Source organism: Gopherus evgoodei, chromosome 10, assembly GCF_007399415.2.
Source record: "Gopherus evgoodei ecotype Sinaloan lineage chromosome 10, rGopEvg1_v1.p, whole genome shotgun sequence".
NCBI lineage: Eukaryota > Metazoa > Chordata > Testudines > Testudinidae > Gopherus > Gopherus evgoodei.
This window is the reverse complement of record NC_044331.1, coordinates 34,377,864-34,399,115: the sequence shown is the minus strand read 5'-3', so window position 1 is coordinate 34,399,115 and position 21,252 is coordinate 34,377,864. Positions and strand designations below refer to the sequence as shown.

Here is a 21,252-nt window from a genome sequence, read left to right as displayed (position 1 = left end):
CTATAAGGTGCCACAGGATTCTTTGCTGCTTTTATTGCACAGAGTGTTAGCTGTGACAGGTAAGTATACCATATCTGCCTGGGCCAGGTGGGAGCAAATCAGTATGATGTTTGCTTTCTCTCTTTTCACTTTCAACAGGACTTTCAGAATTAGAGGGAATGGGGGATGAAGTGTAAAGTAAACCCTTGTCCCATTGGAGGAGGAGAGTGTGCCCCACAGAGTGTTGTCCAATCCCTGGTCTGGAACAGCAGTACCGAGGACATTTCTTGTTCTGATAAGTAGCAAAAAAGTCTACTGTCAGTGTCCCCACATTGCTAGAATATATAATGTAGGACAATCAAATTTATATCCCATTCGTGGTCGAATGGTAACTTGAGGTTGAGGTTGTCCACTGTCATGTTGCATACTCCCGGCAGCTAGGCTACTGATATTAAGATATTGTGGGAAATGCACCGGTTCCATAACTTTAGTGCTTCCATGCACAGGGAATGTGATCTGGTGTGTCCCTGATTTATATAATACATGCAGGCCACATTGTCAGTCATGACTTTTGTGTGCGTGTCTGATCAGCGGGGGGAAAGAGAGCACATGCATTTGATTGTTCTGAGTTTGAGCAGGTTGATGTGAAGGCACATCTTGGACAGCGAACATTTGTCTTCACTATGAGACCATTGAGATGCACACCCCATCCTATGAGGGATGCATTGGTGGCAGGAGTAACAATGTGGGTAGGATGAACAAATGGGATTCCCATACATACGTTCACTGGATCCAAGGACTGCTTGGATGGTGGGCATCAATAATAATTTGTTTATGCTGTCTCTGTTCAGCCTGCAAACAGAACAACCAGGCTTGGAGATGTCTCATGTGTAGTCTGGCATGAGCTATAACTGATCTGATGCGCCCATGGCCATATGCCCCAAGAATTGGAGGCAGGGTTTGGCCAAAATTTGGGGGCTGATTGTACTGTCTCCAACAGTGTGGAGAGGCTGAGGAACCTGTGATGTGGGAAGAGCACCTTTGCCTGGATGGAGCTCAGGTTGGCGCCTATGAATCCTAGTCTTTGTACCACTGTTAATGTAAATTTTTGTGCATTGATTTGTAGGCCCAGATTCACTGTAGCCTGGGTGATTTGCTGGCTTCTGGTGAAAGAACATGCCCCAAGAAGGCAGTCATCCAGGTAAGGATAAATCATGATGCCCTCAGAACATAAGTGGGCTGCCACTACTGAGAGGACCTTGGAGAATGCCCTGGTGGCCAATGAGAGGCCAAAAAGGGAGTACTCTGTACTGATAGTGGTCTTGGTCTAGCATGAATCTGAGGTAATACCTGCGACTTGGTATGATGGAAATTTTGAAGTTTTGGAGGTCGAATCTCCTTTCTCTAATACTGGAATAATCATTGATAGGGTGACCATCTTGAACTTATGTGCCTTGATATATCTGTTGAGCACTCTGAGGTCTAGTATAGGTCTCCCTTTTTCTTTGGTATTAGAAAGTAGTGAGAGTAGAAGCATTAATCTCTAAGATGTATGGGCACAGGCTCTAAGGCTCCTATACTGAGCCTGTCCATGACTTCTACTATATACCCTGACTAAATCTTGGAGGGGGGACAGCTCGGGGGTGCTGCGGGTGTTCAGGGGAGCCACAGGCATGTGACCCAGTAGCTCTCCTGATGTAGCAGATCTCATGAGAAGGGTCCCTGAAGAGGAACAGGGAAGAGTGTTTGGGAGAAGGGAGGGAGGAGAAATGGATGATGTATCCATCCTGGATGATGTCCAGTACCAACTTGTCAGAGATTATTGGTTCCCAGGTGCTAAAGAATGGACTAAGACTATCTCTGAAGAGATGGGTGGGGTTTTCCAGCACAAGATGGCAAAGTGAATGTTTTACAGGCACCTGACCAACCCATCAAAAACTACTGTTCGAGGTGGATGGCTGAGAGGAAGTTGGCTGAGATCCTGACTGCTTTCATCTGGGGAACCTAGGCTTCTTCCTCTGTAGCTCGTAAGATCTCTGTGACAAGTGTGGAGGTATGCATTGTGATGAGTGGGGTTTAAATGGTGGCTGAGGGCTGTACTTTCTCTTGTAGGCAGGAGTATAGATCCTGAAGGATTGAAGAGTTGCCCTACAATACTTCAACATGTGAAATCAGTCTTCTCAGCAAATAACTTCATCGCTTCAAAAGGAAGGTCTTCTACTGTAATTTGGGCCTCTTTAGGGAAGCTGGATAAATGAAGCCAGGAAGCCTATCTAATCATTATGGCTGCAGAAATCAAGCATACCACTGTGTCAGCTGCATCTAGCGTGGACCGAAGGGACGTTTTAGCCACCAGTTGGCCCTTGTTGACTATGGTCTTGAATTGATCCTTGCGAAAAAAAATCAGGAATTTGCTCAGTAAAAGTGCCATCAGTACCAATGGAGCCGGAGAACATTTTGGCTTGATCAGGGCTCACTACAGGGACTAACAGACCTTTTTATTAGAGACCTTGTGTAAGTAGCTTGTCTCCCAGGACTCTGGCAGTTAAAGGGCTAACTCTACGAATAGGATTTTGAGTCCTAGTGCTCTGTCTTTCCTAGATTTGGGCAAGGCCCACTTTCATGGAACGTACTCTCCCAGGCAGCAAACACCCTATGAATGTCAGTCAGTCACTGGGATAGATACCTTGCAACTGAGGCACTTTTTGAAGCTGAGGGTTGGCGTAAGACAAGCCCTTTCTTTTTTCTAGGGACAGCCAAATAAAAATACAAATGAAGTAACAAAGAAAAAGCTTCAAAAGAAGCTAAAATTAGCTGTTCTAAAGAGTTACTCTGTGGACAGCTATAACTCTGTCTCTAGCCAGGGGCGGTTCAGAAGGAACTAAAGAGGGACTGTCTGCGTGCGCTGGCTAGCCTTGTGGCAGGTGGAGAGCAGCACATGTGCAGGCAGGATGGACTGCTACCAAAGGTCTCTGAACAGCAGCACAGGAATGAAAACACATCTACAGTGGAGCATCCATAGGGACACTACTCAAAGAAGTCATCTTTTTTGAGACGGATAAGGCACTAAATTAAACTAATTTTACCCAAATAAAGATGAGAATTTACACAAATTTTAATAAAAGCACCATTTTCTTTAAATGAAGGGTAGAAGTTTCTATTGGAGATGGAGGGAAGAGATTAGAATAACTGAATATACACAAAATAAGATGCTGTTGTAGGGGAGGAAATGAACAACTGTATCCCCAAGACTTGAGACATAGGGCTCAATTATCAGACATGCTGAGCATCAAAAACCAGTTCAAATCAGGAGCTGCAAGTTATCAGCACATCTAAAAACCTGGCCCTAAGTCTGCAGTTCTCTAACTGGTGTTTAGGTGATTCACAAAAAGTAATACCATGAATGAGCAATGGGGACAAGGTGGTAGTGGTCCATGACAGGAGCGCTTATGAAGTGGTTCTCAGAATGAAGAGGTTGGATATCTTCTTGTGTTATGCTATGCCAAAGGACATGTAGAAGGAAGATTTTAGAAACCGTTTAGGCACTAGTTGCATTCAGTGGTAAATATGTAGTGCACCATGTCTAAGTGAGAATCAAACTGGGAGGCAGGGTTGATAAAAACCCATGATTTTGTGTACTCAGAGCCAATCCTTTACCTCTCTCTAACATTGCAAAGTTTCAAAAAGTTCAATGACTAGACTATTGTTTGGGGTGGAATAGGTCTGGACAAGGAAAAGTCTGGAGATAAATGTGAGAAGGGAGGGACAGGCAAATAGCTGTTTTGTTGCTGATGCTGTTGAGATTTGGAAAGAACTGAGTGAGATCTTAAAAAGAGAAATATGCAATGACAAAGTTAAATTACAAGCATTAAAAAATGAATGGGACAAGCACTATCTCCAGCTCATTTCTTGCAAATATTCTCAATATTAGGTACCAACTGAGACTGTCGGTGCCCCCATAAGGCCTTACGGAAATATTCTTGTGTGTGTGTATATATATAACATAACTAGAATGTGTTTTATGCTACATATGCCACATAACACATCTCTGTAAAGGTTATGATCTACTGAATCTATTAATCCTATTTGTATGCATGTATAATTTTTGTATTTGAAAGTTATAATATTGGTGGCATACTTGTTTGATTCTAAGTAGGCTGTAGTGAAGCAGTTGGTCAGCTTCCTGATAAGACTATTCTCAGTAAGTGTCCAATCACAAAACACTTAAGCCAACAATGAACTGGGAGACACCAATCCAAATCTAGGCTTTCCTAGGAATGTGGCTTGGCTGGTAAGGAACTCAGTCATGCATGGACATGTGACTTGCCCAAGTGACTCCAAAACTCCATTTTGTAGCTGGACTTTGTATAGGAGAGAGGAGGGGTTCTCCATCTACAAGTCTATTTAAGCCCAGGGGAGACACCTCCATTCGGTCTTCAGCTGGCTAAAGAGAGAGCCTCTCTACCCCCAAAAATACCTGAAAGAAACTGGAACAAAGGAAGCATTCTAGAACTGGGGAGAATCTTATCTATATTCAGTTTGATTAGATATAGATTTGCTTGTTTTATTTTATTTTGCTTGGTGATTGTTTTGTCTGTTACTACTTGAAACCACTTAAATTCTACTTTCTGTATTTAATAAAATTACCTTTTACTTATTAACCCAGAACATGTGTTTGCCCATCCAGGTATTAAGAGCTGTGAATCTCTGTCAGTGTTACAGAGGGCAAACAATTTATTACTTTACCCTGTATAAGCTTTATATAGTATACAGGGTATACAGAGTATAATGGATTTATTTGGGTTTAGACCCCATTGGGAGTTGGGCATCTCTGAGTGTTAAAGACAAGAACACTTCTGTTAGCTGCTTTCAGGTAAGCCTACAGCTGTTAGGGGACGTGACCTGAGTCTGGGTTTGCAGCAGGCTAGCAAGTCTGGCTCAAACCAGGTAAGGCACTGAAGTCCTAAGCTGACAGGGCAGGAAAACAGGGGCAGAAGCAGTCTTGGCATATCAGGTGGCAGCTCCCGGGGGGGGGGGGGGTGATTCTGTGATCGAACCCGTTACGCCAAGGTTAAGAAGAGGAGTTGGCTATGACATGGACATCCAGCAATCATCCCTCCATAACACCAACTATAATAAACTTCTGAGCTAAGAGTGACCCACCCATTCAAGAAATATATGTTTGCTGATGATGTTTAAAAGAAAACAACACCAGTGAAAGTCACTTAAGTACTTTGATTCAGAGACTGCTGAAGTGATCATCTCACTTTTAACAGCAGTAGCTTCTTCTGCCAGTGTAGAAAAAGTATTTTCTTCCTTTGGACTAATTCATTCCAAATTGAGAAATCCTATGGGACCTGAAAAAGCAGGAAAGCCTGCTTCTCTTTTGCAGATCATTAACAAACTGGAAAATGAAGGTAAAAACAACTGAATAATCTGCAGAAGCCAATATTTTAAGTTTCTCATGTTGACCTGGCTGTCATAGTTGATTTAATTTGTCTGACTTTTAAAAAAAATAAAATAAAATCATTTTCCTATTTTAGTTAAAAACAAAAAAACCCTGATTTAAAAAAACTTGAATGTTTAACTAAATGCAAAAATTCATACGCTTGTTTTGTTAAAATATGTTTGCTGTTGAAGAAAAAAAATCCAGAATATGTAACATTGTTTTAGTTCAATAAAGCAATTTAAATATCTGTCTGGTGAAGTTCTCCTCCTAATACAGCATGGCAAGAAAAGCCTTCAAATGTTAAATGATGAACCTGCTGAATTGGAGATAGTTTACCTCCCAATGACTTCATAAATATCTGCTTCAATTACCTTTGGCAAATGAAATAACCATTCATTCATTTTCTGATATAGCTGTAAAACTAATCTGAAAAGTTTTAAAAATAAAATCACTTAGAGTGTTTATCCTCTAAAAATGAAACCTACATCTGTGAGTTGTGAAGAATATGAATTAAGAATGTACTTTTATGCAGAAATCCATGATTAAATCAAGTCTTCCTGACTAGTGACTGAAATGATTTAAAATCAGTTTGATTTACACTATATATACACATTCATAAGCCGAATATTTTTGGTAAAAAAGTGATACAAAGAGTGGGGGTTGGCTTATAAAACCGGTCTACACCAAAATTTGATGATTTTAAACTCCATGGAATCATTGAATTGAATATCTAATACACTGTCGTTTTGTTTACCTGGAGTTTCTGCAGGCAAGGAGCCCCTCAGCTCCCATTAGCTGGGAACAGCAAACCACGGCCACTGGGAGCCGAGGGGTTCCGTGCCTCCAGGTAAACAAAATGTCTAGGCCCGCTAGAGGCTTACCCTAATGGGCCAGGAGCCAACGTTTGCCAACCCCTGAAATATAGGGTTGGCTTATGAAAGGGTCATACAGTTTTTGCTATTTTTACTTAACCATCTTAGTGGGGGGGGGGGTCGGCTTATAAACACACGGGCTAATGAACGAGTACATATGGTAAATCAAATCCACCCTGCTGGGAGGCAGAAAAGTTACATAAATGGGTATGTTATGGTGCCATTGGCAGAATCTGAATTCAGTAGAGGTTTTAAGTTTGGAGACAAGAAGTAATGGTGATGACCTCTGGGGAAGATTTTTTTAAAATAAAGGATACTGATATTATAGAAAAGTGTTAAGACAAGATGTCTTTTGTTTGTTCATTCATTTTTCCATTTTGATGCAATAGATTCAATCCTTTCCCGAACAGTCCCTGTTTAAAATTACAACTCCATTGCTTAGATACGAGTGACAAAATTAACTGTATTAACTGCCAAGTTCGGTACTGCTAGTAAGGTAATTGTTAGCAATTAATTTTGTCAGATACCTCAATACTCATTCAGCATTTGAATTAGCCTGGGCAGTCCTAGTATTTGCTGGGGGCAGTCAATTGTATGTGCCTCAGAAGGTCAAAGTCTATTGGAGAATGAAAGATTTTTCTCCTCCTCCTCACATAAGCTTATTTAATCACAGATGTTAAAGATTGACTAGATGGCCCAATACTTTCCACTTCTTCTCCCACCCCACTCATCTCTCTGGTAATGCAGGATTGCACCTCTCTTTACATCTACTAGTATTTGTCTAGTCTTGCTTTCAACACGTTCTTGCTTTCAACACGTGCTTTGGGAGAATATTCCCACTCTTTACACATCTTTAAGATACTCAAGTGTTCCCTCCTAGTAATTACCTTAGAACTTCCCCTTGTTCTGATGCAGAAGGAATTAGAATAGGGATAGAAGTTCTTGAAGAAGCTACTCCCAAAAAAGTCAGTTTCAGAAGCAAGCAAGCAAGCTATTCAGGAAGTTTATTGAAGTTAAACAAAACCTCAGGCATAAGTTAAATTGGACCCTCCCCAACATAATCATGTGTTAGAATAGAGTGGAAATGCAACTTGCATAAGACTGATTACATGGAGTTACTTCATAGAAGAAGCTGAATGTTTTTCATTATGTAATTTTATTTGAGATGCACATTGTTGTAAAAAAAGTTCACATGGATTAATAAAACCATTCTTTTTTAAACACAGTATCAGTACACAATTAATGATTAAGTTTACAAGTTAACATGACAAGTCCACTTAATCTGCAGGATTTTCACATTACGCCTTTGGAGCAGAGATCAAATGTGCTTAAACACACATGGTAGAACAATTCTATTTGAAAACTAAGCATTTTCTTTAGGGCCATACTTTTTAGTCTGAATTTAGTAACTGTATATTGCATTAAAATAATTGTAATCCCAAGTAAAAGTGTCATTTGCAAAATATATGTTTATAAGGCCATAGGAATGCACTAAAGTTTAAATTCACTGGAAACAAAGAGAAAGTGGGAAGTCCTGCCTTTACATGGCATTTTGAAATACAATGTATATTAATAAGAGTAATGTGGCATAAGCAGCTCAAGGGCAGTAGAGGGAAGGAGCCAGTATCTGTAAACAGCTTGTTCTTAAAAACTTTAACATGGCAAATTTCACTTGATTACATAATCAGATGACTGATGCTTTTCCACAAATTAGCAATACATTTATGCATGTTATATACTATTGGTGTATCTTCCAAGTTGTTACCCAAGAGTTCTTCTCAAAAAAAAAAAAAATTTTCCCCTCAAAAAATACACCCTCCTCCACTTTTGGCTTGTGAAAATAATTATTTGACAAACAAAAGACTAAAAGAGGAAATGCACTTGTGACAGGAAATACCCCATTTATAAAACTGCACTTTTAAAAAACCTTGACTAGTACTGTAGAAACCCCCACATTCAATAAAGGTAAATTGCATTACATTTAATAAGTGGTTTCGAAGTTTTAACATTATTTAAACTTCAAGAGATTTAATAACTAAACCTAAATCAAGTATTCTATGTCTACTCAACAAGAACTAAGTATTTTATGTGCATGGTTTGCTGATCACAGGATTGAAAGCTATACCAAAAGAAGCACTGAGACCATATATTTTCAGGTTCTGTTTTCTCACCATTTAGAAAAAAAACAGAACTCACTGCACAAACTGGGAGGGAAGAAGAGAGTTGTGGGGGGGAAAACCCCAAACTTGACAGCAAGTAGCTTCTATTCCTAACAAAAGCCAAAGAAATGCCTGCCTTTCCTTAAAGGCTAATGGAGGTCTTTAGAGCAAGGCAGGCTGCACATTTTCTGCTTTGTATAATGAATAAGAGTTGGATCACTTTTGTTTTAATGTATATTAGAATATTCGTTAGCTGAGGTATAGTTAAAGAGTCTTTCAAAAGTTAAGATTATAGGTCTTGAGTAAAGTTATAACAAAATGGCTGCACAAACCAATCATTCTGGTATTAGGAAAACCTGCAGCACCCAGCAACTGATGCTCAGATATAACATAGTTATTTGTCTGCTTGCCTAAAGCAAAATATAGCTAGAAAAAAAGTTCCCAGTGAAACATAATCAGCTGATTTACATGCTAAAAAACAGCACATTTTTCAATGTCTGGCAGACTGTATGAGTAAAGAAGTCTATGTTGACCATTATCAAAAGTTAATATACTGATAAAGTGCGGCCCCTCAACCACTTAATACTGCTGCAAAAAAAAATCTGTTTTACCTTATCCATAAGACCATAATGTTTTCACATGAAACTGGAATTCTTCAGTTTCAGCGGGGGACAGAAAAAATTATCTGTCACTAAGTCCTTCTACAAATAGAGAAAGATGAGCATTATATGAACATTAAGCGAAGTGAAATATTTACTGCATCATTTTATCATGCATAAAGTGAACTTCCTATGGTCTTACCTCAAATTTATGTACAGTTTAGCATAGCTAAATGTAAGAAAATAGCAAGGATTTTTCTCTCTCTTTTTAATACAACAGAGCAGATACCCCAATTTGCTGCTGCGTCAAGAAGCACTTTATAGACTCTCACTTACAAGCTCTTTCAAAAGGAAGTTCATGGAGACTAATCTTGTTTGTACACAGAACCAAAAAGAAAGAAGACAGAGGAAATACAACATAAGCAAAGCATTCTGTAAAAGTTGTCAACCACAGAACATGTCAGTACTGGTTTGCAGACAACCCCAAGATAAAAATCTATGTGTTACAACACCAAGTCAGAGGTAAATTACTGAAAATTAAACATTCATAACAACTGAAGTCATAATGGACTTTATCATCATACAGAAAACTTAACTGCATTAGCCTGTCCCAAAAAAAATGCAAAGTATAGGCCAGAGCAGCTAGGGTTGTTTTTTTGTTTTGAACATTCTTGCTACCTCAAATATTTTGCTGTGCCTTCTAGTTCAGTAAGAATAGGAGACTGTGACTCAAAATTTAATTACAAGGATCACTTTAATTGTAATTAAGTAGAGGTGTGGGGAGAATATGTAGAAAGCCACTGAATTAGTTTCAAAATATTTGAGATAGACCCCAAGATGACAAATTCAATATGAGACATCCCAAACCAAAACAGAGAGAAACATTAACATATTAACCAGTGGACTGGTTGTTACCACAAAGTTAAGTGACTGTAGTGAAACAAGCAGATGTGTCAGAAAAGTTAGCAGTTTGTCAACAAGACAATCCACCTGCACCTTATAATCAAAGTGGTGGACTCTTAAATATGTAGTTAAAGCTAACAATGGTCCAAGTTTGGCACAACAAACTAAAGCACCAGTTTTAATCACTCATGGAGAGAGATCTTTGAAAAACACATAAGTGATAAAATACATAAACTAGGTAGCAGGTGTTCAGAGGAATGAGAAAGGCAATTAATTTTCAACTTGGCTTCTAACAGTCTAAATCACTGCACCAGTTTCTGATGATTAACTTCTGTAATGGCCTGTGCAGACAAAAAGCATTACACATTCAGTATCAGCTGCATAATATTGCATTACAAGCCTTGGTGTGCCATTTTCTTTACTGATGGGGCTTAATAACTATAGTGACTACACAGGAAGCTAGGGTCAAGGTTTAGAGGTGTGAAGCAAACATCCTCAGCATCACTAATTACTCTTCATACACTGGAGAACAGAATCATTCACTTTAGCTACCACAAGTCACTTAAGTGAAAGCTAGGATGCTCACCTGTGCTATGTTAAAAATCTCAACTAAAGTGTCATTAGAAAGAAGAACAAAAACAAAGGAGCAGATGGGTTGGGCTAACAGAAGAAAACTAGGTGAAAAATGAATGATCACTGGGATTCATTCACATGCTTTAAGGGTGCATTCAACAAATGAAACAAAAACTAGGTCTATTTAGAAGACAACTCTGCTCTAAAAAGATTTTCTTAAGTTTGGTAAAAACCAATAGAAAAAAGAAACGTCCTACACTCGGAAAAGAAGACGCAGTAGTTTCTGTATGAATGGATTTGTGCATTTGTGAGAAAAATGGAATAAAAACCTATACAAGTTCTTAAATGCCAATTTGTTTTAATAAGCTCCATTATGTTAAACATATCCATATAGCAGATATGATCACATGTGTAGAGCAAAGACTACTGGAGATGTGGTTTAATCTATTCCTTCTGGCTTTTTAAAATAAATTTGTAAAAGAATGCACAAATCTGTTAAAGAACTTACTTACAGGACAATAAACTGTGCAAACAAGTGTTAGATTGTGCGGTAACAGACAATAAAAGGCTAATATGGATGTGCAAAGTTAAAAGAAATGTAGCAGCTTTTGCAACAGGCATTAAAACAGAAAGTAATGAAGAAACTTAAGTCCTGCATTTGTGTGTCTCCACTTCATTGCTTCCACATTTGAGAAAAAGGAGCCTGACAGGTCAATGGGCTTAGTGAGCAAAATCCACTTGGTATTTTGTTTAACGCAGTCAACATTCATTGAAGCTCTCAGCAGCAGCTTGGTGGTATAATTTCTGAGGCTTTGTGACCCTGTGCTTTCAAAGAAGCAGAAAAGGTTCTTCTAAGTGTGCTGCAGTCTATCATTAGGAGTTCATCAAAGTAGCGTGCATCGAAAGAAGCTGCTCTTCTTCGAACGATTTTCAGTTATTTTCACCGGCCCACCGGCCCCTGGTGAACTGTTGTCATTCTGAAAAAAACAAAAACACCTACATTATGAATGGAGAAAAGCAGCCTTAACATTCCCCCTTCTCTTTCACTCCCCAGCATCCAAAGCATAAGTGAAATATTGGCGTCAACTGTTTTTTTGTAAGCAGAGGGGCAGCTTTATTGGGTAATTGACAATCTCTTGGGAGCTGGATAGTTTGGAAACTAAAATTACCATATTATTAATACATCCATATGGAAATCCCAGCCTGAAAGAACAGCCAACTGAGTTCGTAAGACAGTTTAGTGGGGCAAGGACCAACTTTATGATTTACGTGAAGCCTGCAGCACAGTTTAGGACTTTTTAAAGTCTTCATGTTCTAAGATTTATAAATATAAATTCAACAAGTACCATGCACCTCTCAGCAGGAGATGGTTGTTTAATGGTGGGTAAAGAGATACCATATATAATCTGTACACAGGATGTAGACTACTATGGGATCCACAGATTTTAATCACACTACAACATTTTTTTTCTTCTGAAGTTTTGTTTAATAAAGGAAAGATATTTGAGGAACAAAGTTTGCAAAAATGGTTTGCATAACTCATAGACTCTAGGACTGGAAGGGACCTCGAGAGGTCATCGAGTCCAGTCCCCTGCCCTCATGGCAGGACCAAATACTGTCTAGACCATCCCTGATAGACATTTATCTAACCTACTCTTAAATATCTCCAGCGATGGAGATTCCACAACTTCCCTAGGCAATCTATTCCAGTGTTTAACTACCCTGACAGTTAGGAACTTTTTCCTAATGTCCAACCTAAATCTCCCTTGCTGCAGTTTAAGTCCATTGCTTCTTGTTCTACCATTGGAGGCCAAGGTGAACAAGTTTTCTCCCTCCTCCTGATGACACCCTTTTAGATACCTGAAAACTGCTATCAGGTCCCCTCTCAGTCTTCTCTTTTCCAAACTAAACAAACCCAATTCCTTCAGCCTTCCTTCATAGGTCATGTTCTCAAGACCTTTAATCATTCTTGTTGCTCTTCTCTGGACCCTCTCCAATTTCTCCACATCTTTCTTGAAATGCAGTGCCCAGAACTGGACACAATACTCCAGTTGAGGCCTAACCAGCGCAGAGTAAAGCGGAAGAATGACTTCTCGTGTCTTGTTTACAACACACCTGTTAATGCATCCCAGAATCATGTTTGCTTTTTTTGCAACAGTATCACACTGTTGACTCATATTAAGCTTGTGGTCCACTATGACCCCTAGATCTCTTTCTGCCATACTCCTTCCTAGACAGTCTCTTCCCATTCTGTATGTGTGAAACTGATTGTTCCTTCCTAAGTGGAGCACTTTGCATTTATCTTTATTGAACTTCATCCTGTTTACCTCAGACCATTTCTCCAATTTGTCCAGATCATTTTGAATTTTGACCCTGTCCTCCAGAGCAGTTGCAATCCCTCCCAGTTTGGTATCGTCCGCAAACTTAATAAGCGTACTTTCTATGCCAACATCTAAATCATTGATGAAGATATTGAACAGAACCGGTCCCAAAACAGACCCCTGCGGAACCCCACTTGTTATACCTTTCCAGCAGGATTGGGAGCCATTAACATTAATAGGATTTGCATAGCTAAATTCTTGTCCACTGACTTCAATTTTCAGTATTTTGTCACTTAAGTAGTTTACCCATAGGACATTTGGACAAGCTTTTTTTAGAAATCGGTAAAGATGACTAATCATTGTTCTATGTATCCTGTCCCTCCCATATAGAGAGGACCACTTCTTATTGATCATGTAAATTTTGGGTCAATTCCCAAACCTCTCATGTTCAAGAGTCATTCAAGTAAACTATAGCTGAAACTTTAAGGTTAAACATTTTCCATGTTAAATATCTCATTGTCAAATGCATGTAGCTTTGCAAAAAGTTTCTTTTAACAAAGCTTTTCAGGCATGATATCTGCCTGAAGCTGTTTTTTATTTTTTGAAAGTGAGCAAAAAAGAGGGTCAACCATTTTTGTGTATGAGAAGGAAAATGAATGCTTACTGAAGGGAAAAAAATGCTATTTGTAAGAATAGCACCATAATAGAAACTTGTACAATGTAATATATTTTGCATAGTACCCTAGTCTTAGCAACAGAAAGAGCAAATGAGTTGTATCTGAGAAATGTGTGATCATGCAATAAAGACTGCTGCTATAATGAATGCACACAAGGGGGCAGAGTGGAACCTTAACTCTGGCATTTCTCATTTAAAGAAAGTTTCTGTGCAACTTTGATGTTCTCCGCATAGTTTTGAAGAGAATTTAATCACAAGTGCTGAACAGTAAGAGCAGCATTGCCAGCCTTCACTTGTCTACGCAGAGACTGCTTCTTTTGCCAGTCACAAAGCTGCTAGTTAGATTACCATAGAAACAGTGGGTTTTCCTAGAAGTTTAAAACTGAAGTGTTTTAAACACTGTCCTTGTAACAGCCTGCACCATGCATAAAAGTTAACGTACTGCAAAGTAAAAGGTACAAACCATTTTTCTGTTGAGTTTTGTCATTATATCCCGTGCAAGTGTGAAAAATGCCTGAAACCAAGGAGAAGGGAACATTAGAGACAAAATAGATTGAATGATTTAACACGTTTAGTAACCATGGTCTACACAATATGCAATATTAAAAATTATATCAAAGGCAGTAAGTGTGCAATGGATACTCTCATATTCGTCAACAGTCGTTTTATAATCTAGTGTTTAGGTCAGCATCCTTCACCTCATCTCCTGCTGTTGAGCAGCTCTGACCATTGCTGTATATTAGATTGCTTTGCAAAGACTCAGGGCCAGAGTCCAAATTCAAAGATGCAGCATGTGCCACATTGTATCAAGTTGTGTGATGTGGTTAGAATCTAGCCTTTCAGAAGCACCATTCAAGGTGGAAAAAGCTCAAAAAGTTAGCTGGTAACAGAAAATTCAAAGCTCATTTCCTTTTGTCCCTGCCAAGGCTTTGTGCATGGGTTCCCAGACAACCCACCACCTGCTCCCACAACCAAAAACCACTTTGGCTTGTATGTGCCATGCTGTGTTTGACAGTTGGACTAATCAGACACGGATACAAAGTTGAGTAATGGCCAGAATCTATTTTTTAAGGCAATAGAAATCCTTGATTGAGAGAATTTGAATTCTCAGGGACCAAAAGGAAAGTGGAATTTCAGGAAAGGGCTTAGAACTGGAGACAAGGTTCTCAAGGGAAGGAATGGGAGTGATTATGTGTCAGGGGGCTGAGGAGGGGAAGCATGCATTTATAAAAGGAGAAAAAAAATGACACCACCACAAACTGAGTTCCATACATGATTCACTTATTAACAGAATTAAGTATTAACCTCTAGAAATTAAGTGGTTGGAAATAAGATTCAAGATTTACACATTACATTTGAGTCTGACATGTCTAGGCCAGCTATGTAATAAAGATGAGAGGAAAACATGAAAATTCTAGAAGTTACTCCGGCAGCTAGCTTGGAACTCTGGCCCTTGGTGCCAATGTATTCCCTGCATTTAATTATGCAGGATAGGAATAATGATGAAATTACAGGATGCTCCTGACAATTAAGCAGCAAAAAAAGAAATACCACAGTGTACCACCAGTGAACAACTGGAATAAGGGATATGCTTTTATCTAAAGTCCACTATTAATGTTACTTTTAGTCTCACAATTCTGCAGATCATTACAAACAAAGCATTGATATAGTGATAACCTTAAATAAGTCAAACACTATCCCCAATGCAGGACAATGAAAACAGAAATCCATTCTAGCTATAGACTATATACACTGTGTCACACAGATTTCTCAATTTACAAAATTACTTTAGTGCTATCGTATATCAGTTGAGCTATTTTAAAAAATGCACAGGTTAAATTTCCACAATTGTGAACTTAATGCTTATTGAGGCCTTAAAAAAAAAACACAAAACAAAAAGAAGTGTCATATACTTTGGAAAGCTTTTAGAACACAGTGGCCTCCAGAAGAGAGTATTTACCAGCTGTCCTGCCTCTTATGCTATTTTTTTTTCACCTTCAATCAATATTAGTTTTAAAAAACACTCTAAAAAGATTGCTATATGTCATGACTAGTGGCTTAAATGTACAGATCTGTTAATGACTAGACATCTGGAATGAACTTATACCTTAATCCTGCCTAAAGAAAGCACCAAAGTAACTGCTCTTGGAGTCCTTACTATTTTCCTCTTTTAGGTCATTTTAAGAAACTTATTTTGTGTGGGTCTATATAAACACTGCTGTGTGGGATTCTCCGGCAATTCAGCATTGACAGACTCAAGCTTCATTTCCTTTCCTCAGACCTTTACAGGAAGAGGATATCAGTGCTGGTGTGGTCCACTCAGTGAGCTCAGCTATTTGCAGCAAAATATATAGTTGTCCTGCAGGACGGCAATCATAATTTAAAAGTAGGAAAAACGTATAGCAAGTGAAGCTATATGACAGCCTGACCTACTCTGAGCTCCTCTTTCAACTTAGTCAGCAGACTATCTGCTAGCCAAGATATATTTAGTCCTCTTGGCAAACGACAGGGAGAAAATGCATATGTACGGCGTATATCCAATAGTAATATGAAATCTCTCTCTAGGAAAGAGAAAATACTAGTGTACTGTGGTAGCACCTAGAGTCCAGGACCCTACTGTATCCTAGTACAATTTATACACTGTATAACATAAAAGTCTGTTCCAAAAACATGCACAATTTAAGTATCTTGACACCTTTTAGTTACTAGTGAGCGTACGACTATACTATCTGCAACATTAACAAAAAAAAGTCACTATTAACACCCATCTACAAATGTAGAAATATTACCAGAAGACATCAGGTGATTTGGATGCTACAAGGACATACTCAAATAATGCAAAATTGACAGCACATGAAGACACAGGAGCGAAGTGGTCAATACCACATTATGCATCAGGTCAGAAAAGCTAGTAGTTAGAAACCACATTGCAAGCAACATTATGTAACAGTATTTAAGTTGACAAAAAAAAAAATCTAATTCCAATCTTACCTCTTCCACATTTATGCTGGATTTTGCACTTGTCTCCAGAAACTTGATTCCATAATCTATTGCTAACTGGAAGACAGGTTTTAAAAAGTTTTGGTATTTATAAATTAAATTTGCAAAGTGACAAGACATTTTTAGGTCAGCTAATAATGGAGCAGTGGCTCCATTAAGGGTGTAACCAAGTTTATATCATAATCCCAAATTTACTTTCTTTGTCCTGGAAAAGTGTTAACATTACCTTTTTACTGAAGAGCTGTATAGCATTTAATGAAGGACTATATCAACAGTTGCTATAGACGTTTGAATAGCTCCTACAGAAATTGAGAGAATAGCTTAAGGGTTTTCTGAACATGATGGACCAGACCCTCTGCTGGTGTAAACGGATGTAGCTGCACTGAATTGTATCCCCACCATAGAATACTCCCAGAGGCAGAACCTGATGTAAACCTTGTCTATTCTGTAGCTTTTTTTGAATTATTGTATGGAAATCACTCAAGTTAAATAGGACTTTTCCTATGGATACCAAAAGTTTAATTAAGGAAAAAAAAAGTCTTAGACTACTATTAAAACATTCATATGCAGGTACAGATAATCCTACCAGTGACCCCTAGCCAGTATCACAATACTTGGATTGTGTAAACTATAATTTCATCTGTGCAGCCTTACTTCAGGATCCTTAGAAAGTGTCCCAGAATGTCAAAACTAACTTTACCCTTAATATGGCTAAATTTAACATTCATAATTCGCCACTGCAAAAAAGAGTCTGATTCAGAGAATGATCAACCACAATACAATTAAATGACATCTTGATTATTATCCCTTTCAGGTTCCTTCAAAGGGAAGAATTGTGTTATCATAGGGAAGGCCAACATTTAGACCATCTCACTTGAGACAAGTACTGAAGCTCAATTGGAGTCCATATATTAAGTACCATCTTAACAAATGGTTGACATCCTAGGGTGAGTAGAAGATTCTAAAGAATAAAGGCATTCAAGACTCATTTTGTTTGGTGTTGCTAAAAGTAGAACAAGCAGCATCATTAGGAACAGTAGATAAGAGAAAATATTAGGCCTTTACTAAAGAATTTAGTAGTCCAAAAAATTTACCTTCTCTCCTTTTTCTTTTGAGACTTGTCTCTTCTCATTCATATCACATTTATTACCCAAAATCATTCTTTCCACATCTGAAGAGGCATGCTGAAGGGAAAAATAAGCTCTTGTAAAAGCAGCATAGAGTTAAAGATAAATCTTCACCTATCAGAAACAGATCCTCACATTAGACAATAAGAGCTCTAATAAAACCCTAATAAGGGCATCAGTGGGGAAAGAGAAGAATAAACTTTTTGAAAGGCTTAATGAAGTATTTTTCTTAATTTTGAATGTCTAGGGCACTAGCATGTAGATGCTTTGCTTGACTTCAAAATGAAGTTATTAAAACAAGACTGATGTTTACTGGCTTGCAAAATGGTCACAAATTGCCTGATTAGATCAGTGTGCTTCCATTCCTGACTAGAGTGGAAGGCTTCTCTAACCCTTGTCACCAGTGACCAGTCTGATGTGATGGTATCAGAAGTCTCCTTGGGATAGTCCCTTCTTTGCAAGGTCCAATAGTCAAATTGACCAGAGAATGGTGGCAGGTTTCTTTTTCTTTCAACATCTCTCATTTTTTTTTTTTTTTTTTTTTTTGAGAGCAAGTAGAATAAATTTCTGTCACCATCAGATTAAGCCTTATTTTGCTTGGACCTAATGCTCAAGGCTTCCTATTCCCAATTTGTCTAGCACTGCCTTCAGATTCAAGTATGGTCAATGTATTTGCTATTCAAATAACTTATAAGGTGAGGGAGAACAAACATACAACTGAAGTTTTACATAAGAACAAAGGCAAAATTTGGACAACCAGGTATTGAATGCATACAAGCAGGTAAATCTACACTTAACACTACCAAAGTAGTGTTAGGCATTTCTCAACTTCACCAAGAGATACTGAAAATAGCTCTCCTTCTCATCTCTTCAAAGCAAAGGTTAAGCTAAAGGCACCCACTGGAAGCAAGCGATTTTGAAATCCTTGCTTTGCATGATCATTTTTTAATGAAAGTCTCTAACTTTCCTCTTTCCAGCCCATGGTAAACCAGAAAGCCACCCTGTGCTCAAAGGATGACTACTCTGGTTTACATCCATTCTAACCTGGCTAGCATATACACCCCTCCATTGAAAGAAAATAAAATTGCTCGGACGTTGATCATTGCTTTGGAGAAGTTAGAGAGTATCAATAGATGCAGCTTATTTTCCCAATCACCTACCTCTTCTATGTTCCTTATCCAGTTTTTAATGTTGTCAAAAGACTTCTCATTTGTGATGTCATATACCAGCATAATTCCCTGTGGGTAAAAACAAAAAACAAAAAAGCTAATCTTAATATTAGTTTAGATTTGATGTACACATTGCTTGTTTGTGGTTAAAACTCCTAAAATGTCAGTAAGCCACATGTACCTTTATAATTAACAACCCTTTCTGAAGGCTTTAAATTATCTCAGATTAAATTTTGAATGGTCTTGACCCAATAAATATCCATTAATTGTCACCAATTGTTTTTACACATAATTATGCTCTTAACATTAAGTTACAACTAGCTAAACTATCAGCAAGAATTTGTAAATTCTATAACTAAAAGGCAGCCAGCAGTCGGTCTTACTAGAAAGAAAGGTTGTGATCACCATAAAGTAATCATGACCTGATATCCTATTTGTCTTAAGTAAGCCACGTTTACAACATGTATCAGTGTTCATTATGCATCAGCCCACCTCTCAAAGGGCCTGGGAACAGCTTTTGTAAGATTCTGCTTGCCTAGGGCAAGTAGCTCTGCTTAACAAATGAATAGAGTTTTACAGCAAGGCTGATGCTGAATGCTGTCAAAGCAAGTCTGCCTTCCATAGCTGTGTGTATGCACGTGCATCGCCCTATAATATGGTGGCAGTAAAATAAGCAAAACCAGACTACTGCATTAATGCCTGACCTAGGATGTCTCAGTGATGGAATGTTGTGAATAGCTCTGTCGCATATGGCGTGTCAAAATGTAAGGAACTATTCAGAAGTCAAATAGTTGACTAACTAGAATCAGTAGCATTTGCACTAGAGAGACAGTATATACTTGATCATGTCTGAATCTAGCTGCTGCATTCTAGAGCTGTCAAAGTGGGGGACACAGCAGGAAAACCAACTCCGTCAAATGTACTTTTAATATTAGCAGACATATCACCTATCGTGCTATCACTTGAAACAAGGAAAGTGTTGTGATTTTATAAAAACAAGTTTCTCAAACACAACTTTGTGAATTAAGCTTTTATGTCCACAGAGAGATTGTGACTAGATACATAAGATGGAGAAGCAGAAAACTGGAGAAACAAAAAAACAGACTTCACAAAAACAGCAATGGTCCTGAAATAATCTGTTATTCCCTACCTTTGAGTTACAATTTCTCTCTAGCAAGACAGCTTGAACCCTTTAAACCTAAGGAAGCAAACTATTATGATTTTAGTCACACCTGAACAGATATACTCTGAATACTCACTCACCATGGCTCCTCTGTAGTATGCTGTTGTGATTGTGCGGAATCTCTCCTGACCTGCTGTATCCCTAGAATTTGGTGAAAATAGACACTTGTTTGTTTATTGTTTTTAAACCTTGTTTTCACTACTTTCAGAGTTCATAAAAAACAAAAAAGGTAATGGATGTGTTGATACTCCTGGATATTAAGAAAAGTACCCTTTAAAAAGTTAAGTAAGTATATCTCTTTCTCCTTTGCGCTCAAAAAGGTACCAGTAAACCACTATACTAAAACTGATATTTATGAGGGGAAATAGAGTGGCTATAAATAATTAATAGATTTTATTTTTTTAAACTGGATTTTTTTGATAAAATGCTTTTTGAGGAAAACAACTTCTCTAAAGATAGTTTTAATTAAGATACATTATAGCTGAAAGATCTCTCATCATGGAATAGGGATTATAAATTCTAATTCTGTATTATGAGACAATATATTCATGTAATGCTTAAGAAAAGTTGTACAAATGAGTTTGAACAGTTCATGGATTAGGGACCCAATCTTATGGGGTTTCAAGGGCTTCTGTATAGATTTAGGTTAATCTTTCTATCCACCTATGGGACTCAGTGCTCAGTCTAGAAGATACCATGAGAGATGCTTACTTTTACAGTTCTCAAATTGTGGATTTGTGTCTCCAGAGAGAAAACATTTTTTGCTGTTAACAAGCATGTTAAACTAATTAAATAAATAATACATAGAAGTGAGAAACAACAGACCTCAACCCTACTGTCCCTCTGCAAATTTGTGTACACAGAGTCAATCCTTTACCTCTCTCTAAAGGTGCAACGTTTCTTATACTCATTGAACTTTTGAGTGCTGGGGGCGGAATAGATCTGGACAAGGAGAAGTCTGGAGATAAATGTGAGAAGGGAGGGACAGGCAGTAGAAACAAAAGTGAGACTATTTGAGCAGCATATTCCAGAAGTCCTGAGATCTGAGTGTAGCCTTCATTGATTTGAGATCTACCATACCATTCCCTCACTAGAAGGGAAGACTGATAACACTGCTCTACAGCCAAAATGCTTCTGAAATAAATGTAGTCCAACTTTACTAATTCTGGGTCACTAAGAACAAAAATGATGCTTAAAATTGTTGATTGGCTCTAGTTTTCAAGATATGCTATTGGGTCTGTA

General features: G+C 38.2%; 1 protein-coding gene across 1 annotated transcript in view; it reads right to left on the bottom strand.

The window, feature by feature from the left end:
- Positions 1-7,437: 7,437 nt before the first annotated feature.
- The window catches only part of RAB8B (RAB8B, member RAS oncogene family), a 45,137-nt gene continuing 31,322 nt past the window's right edge, over positions 7,438-21,252 (bottom strand). Inside the window, exons 3-8 of the mRNA XM_030577776.1 lie at positions 20,091-20,151; positions 18,819-18,896; positions 17,626-17,715; positions 16,523-16,588; positions 13,995-14,045; positions 7,438-11,511 (exon numbers count right to left, since the gene is read on the bottom strand). Of these exons, the coding sequence (XP_030433636.1) occupies positions 11,419-11,511; positions 13,995-14,045; positions 16,523-16,588; positions 17,626-17,715; positions 18,819-18,896; positions 20,091-20,151 (439 nt within the window). The 3' untranslated portion in view covers positions 7,438-11,418. The remainder of the gene's footprint in view (positions 11,512-13,994; positions 14,046-16,522; positions 16,589-17,625; positions 17,716-18,818; positions 18,897-20,090; positions 20,152-21,252) is intronic.